This window comes from Oreochromis niloticus, linkage group LG3 (assembly GCF_001858045.2).
Source record: "Oreochromis niloticus isolate F11D_XX linkage group LG3, O_niloticus_UMD_NMBU, whole genome shotgun sequence".
Lineage (NCBI taxonomy): Eukaryota > Metazoa > Chordata > Actinopteri > Cichliformes > Cichlidae > Oreochromis > Oreochromis niloticus.
Window position 1 is genome coordinate 16,442,216 of NC_031967.2, and position 2,394 is coordinate 16,444,609.

Here is a 2,394-nt window from a genome sequence, read left to right on the forward strand (position 1 = left end):
AGAGTGACGTAAAACCATGAAAATTTATCTTAACCTCATAGGACCTGGTGTCCACAATGTGGACATCACATTTCGGGTCATTTAGACCAAAATACTCAATTTCAAGGACATTAAACTGCTACTGTTCTATCAAAATGTTAAACAAATATTCTCATATGTGGCTCTTATTTGTCATAAAAACAAAAATAAGGTAAAAAAAAAATCTGGTAATTCTTTGTTTTTACATTCCTCTGGCCCCAATATGCCCAAATATCAAAGAGAAATTAAAAACGCATGCCATGGAAGAGTTCGGGTCTTAGGAGGCTAATGACTATACTCTGTATCCAGATACAAAATAAAACTGACAGATAGTTTTATTTAGAAATATGAGCTAAACTCTGTTAGTTTTCCTTGATTTTAAATTCAGACCTTTAATAACCCACAGAAACTCTGGTCTATTTCTGGATAACAAATCCAGTGCTGTATGCTGATGATGTTGAATAATGAAGTGTGACTCACCGAGCCTTTCTGCAGTTCCTCAGAGCTGGTATCAGTCTCTGTCGTCCCCGTTTTGATGTGTTGTACTTCTGCAGGTCCAACTCATCCAGAACCTCTTCTGACATCTGCAGCATGAAGGCCAGAGCTGAGCACTGGATCTCAGAGAGTTTCTTCTTTGGTCCTTTATCTGACTTCAGGAACTCTTGGATCTCCTGATGTACTGAGAGGTCGTTCAGCTCCATCAGACAGTGGAAGTTGTTGATGCTTCTGTCAGGAGAGATTTCATCACTGATCACCTTCCTCAAGTTCTTGGTGACTTTCTGGATGGTTTCTGGAGTGATCTCTGTCTGACCCAGCAGACCTCCTAAGAGTCTCTGGTTGGACTCCAGACAGAGGCCATGAAGGAAGCGAACAAACAGGTCCAGGTGGCCATTTTTACTCTGGAGGGATTTTCTCATGACTCTGCTCAGAAATACATCCAAAGATGACTCTTTATATTTTTTCCGAAAGAAGTTCTTCAGCACCTCTGTGTTCCAGTTGGTGAAACAATGGAACATGTAGACTGCAGCCAGAAACTCCTGAATGCTCAGATGAACAAAGCAGTAGACTGGTTTCTGGAAGATCACACACTCTTTTGAAGATCTCTGTACAAACTCCTGAGTACACCGAGGCCTCTGTCACATCCAGACCACACTGCTCCAGGTCTTCTTGGTAGAACATGATGTTTCCTTTCTCCAGATGTTCAAACGCCAGCCTTCCCAGCTTCAGAAGAACTTCCCTGTCAGCCTCCGTCAGCTCCTGTGGACTCGTCTCATGTCCCTCATGGTACTTGTTCTTCTTCCTCTTTGTCTGAACCAGCAGGAAGTGTGAGTACATGTCAGTCAGGGTCTTGGGCAGCTCTCCTCTCTGCTCTGTAGTCAACATGTGCTCCAGAACTGTAGCAGTGATCCAGCAGAAGACTGGGATACTACACATGATGTGGAGGCTCCTGGATGTCTTCATGTGGGAGATGATTCTGCTGGACAGCTCTTCATCACTGAATCTCCTCCTGAAGTACTCCTCCTTCTGGGCGTCAGTGAAGCCTCGTACTTCTGTTAGCCTGTCAACACATGTAGGAGGGATCTGATTGGCTGCTGCAGGTCGGGAAGTGATCCAGACGAGAGCCGAGGGAAGCAGATTCCCCTGGATGAGGTTTGTCAGCAGCTGGCTGACTGATGACTTCTGTGTGACATCAGACAGCAGCTTCCTCTTGGTGAAATCCAATGAAAGTCTGCTTTCATCCAGGCCGTCAAAGATGAACAAAAGCTGAGAGACAGCCAGCTTCTCTGCTGTGACCTTCTGTAGTGTTGGATGGAAAACATGGAGCAGCTCCAGAAGACTGTACTGCTCATCTCTGATCAGGTTCAGCTCCCTGAATGAAAGCAGAACCACCACACTGACATGTTGGTTCTCCAAGCCCTCTGCCCAGTCCAGAGTGAACTTCTGCACTGAGAAGGTTTTTCCAACACCAGCCACGCCATTGGTCAGAACCACTCTGATGGGTCTCTGTTGGTCAGGTAAGGCTTTAAAGATGTCCTGGCACCTGATTGGAGCATCATGGAGGGCGTCCATCTTGGAAGCTGTCTCCAGCTGCCTCACCTCATGTTGGGTATGAACCTCTTCACTCTGTCCCTCTGTGATGTAGAGCTCAGTGTAGATCCTGTTGAGGAGGGTTCTACTTCCTGTTTCATCACTTCCTTCAGTCACACGTTCACATCTCCTCCTCAGACTGATCTTATGTTCATCTAAAACCTCCTGCAGACCAACATCTGCTGAAAGAAAGAAAAACAATGAGACTAAAGAGAAAGAAAACTCTTCAATGTCTGAACAACAAGAAGAATTCCAGTTTACAGAAATGAGTCCATCAGCAGACAGATG

The 2,394-nt window shown here is 45.2% G+C and overlaps 1 protein-coding gene across 1 annotated transcript; it reads right to left on the reverse strand.

Moving 5' to 3' along the window:
- Positions 1-494: 494 nt before the first annotated feature.
- Positions 495-2,061, reverse strand: LOC112845155 (NLR family CARD domain-containing protein 3-like; the record flags this gene model as incomplete). The annotated part of the gene is made up of 2 exons (XM_025904706.1): positions 495-1,055; positions 1,309-2,061. Coding segments are annotated over 2 exons (1,314 nt in total), but the record flags the coding sequence as incomplete, so codon positions are not given.
- Between the last annotated feature and the right edge of the window lie 333 nt (positions 2,062-2,394).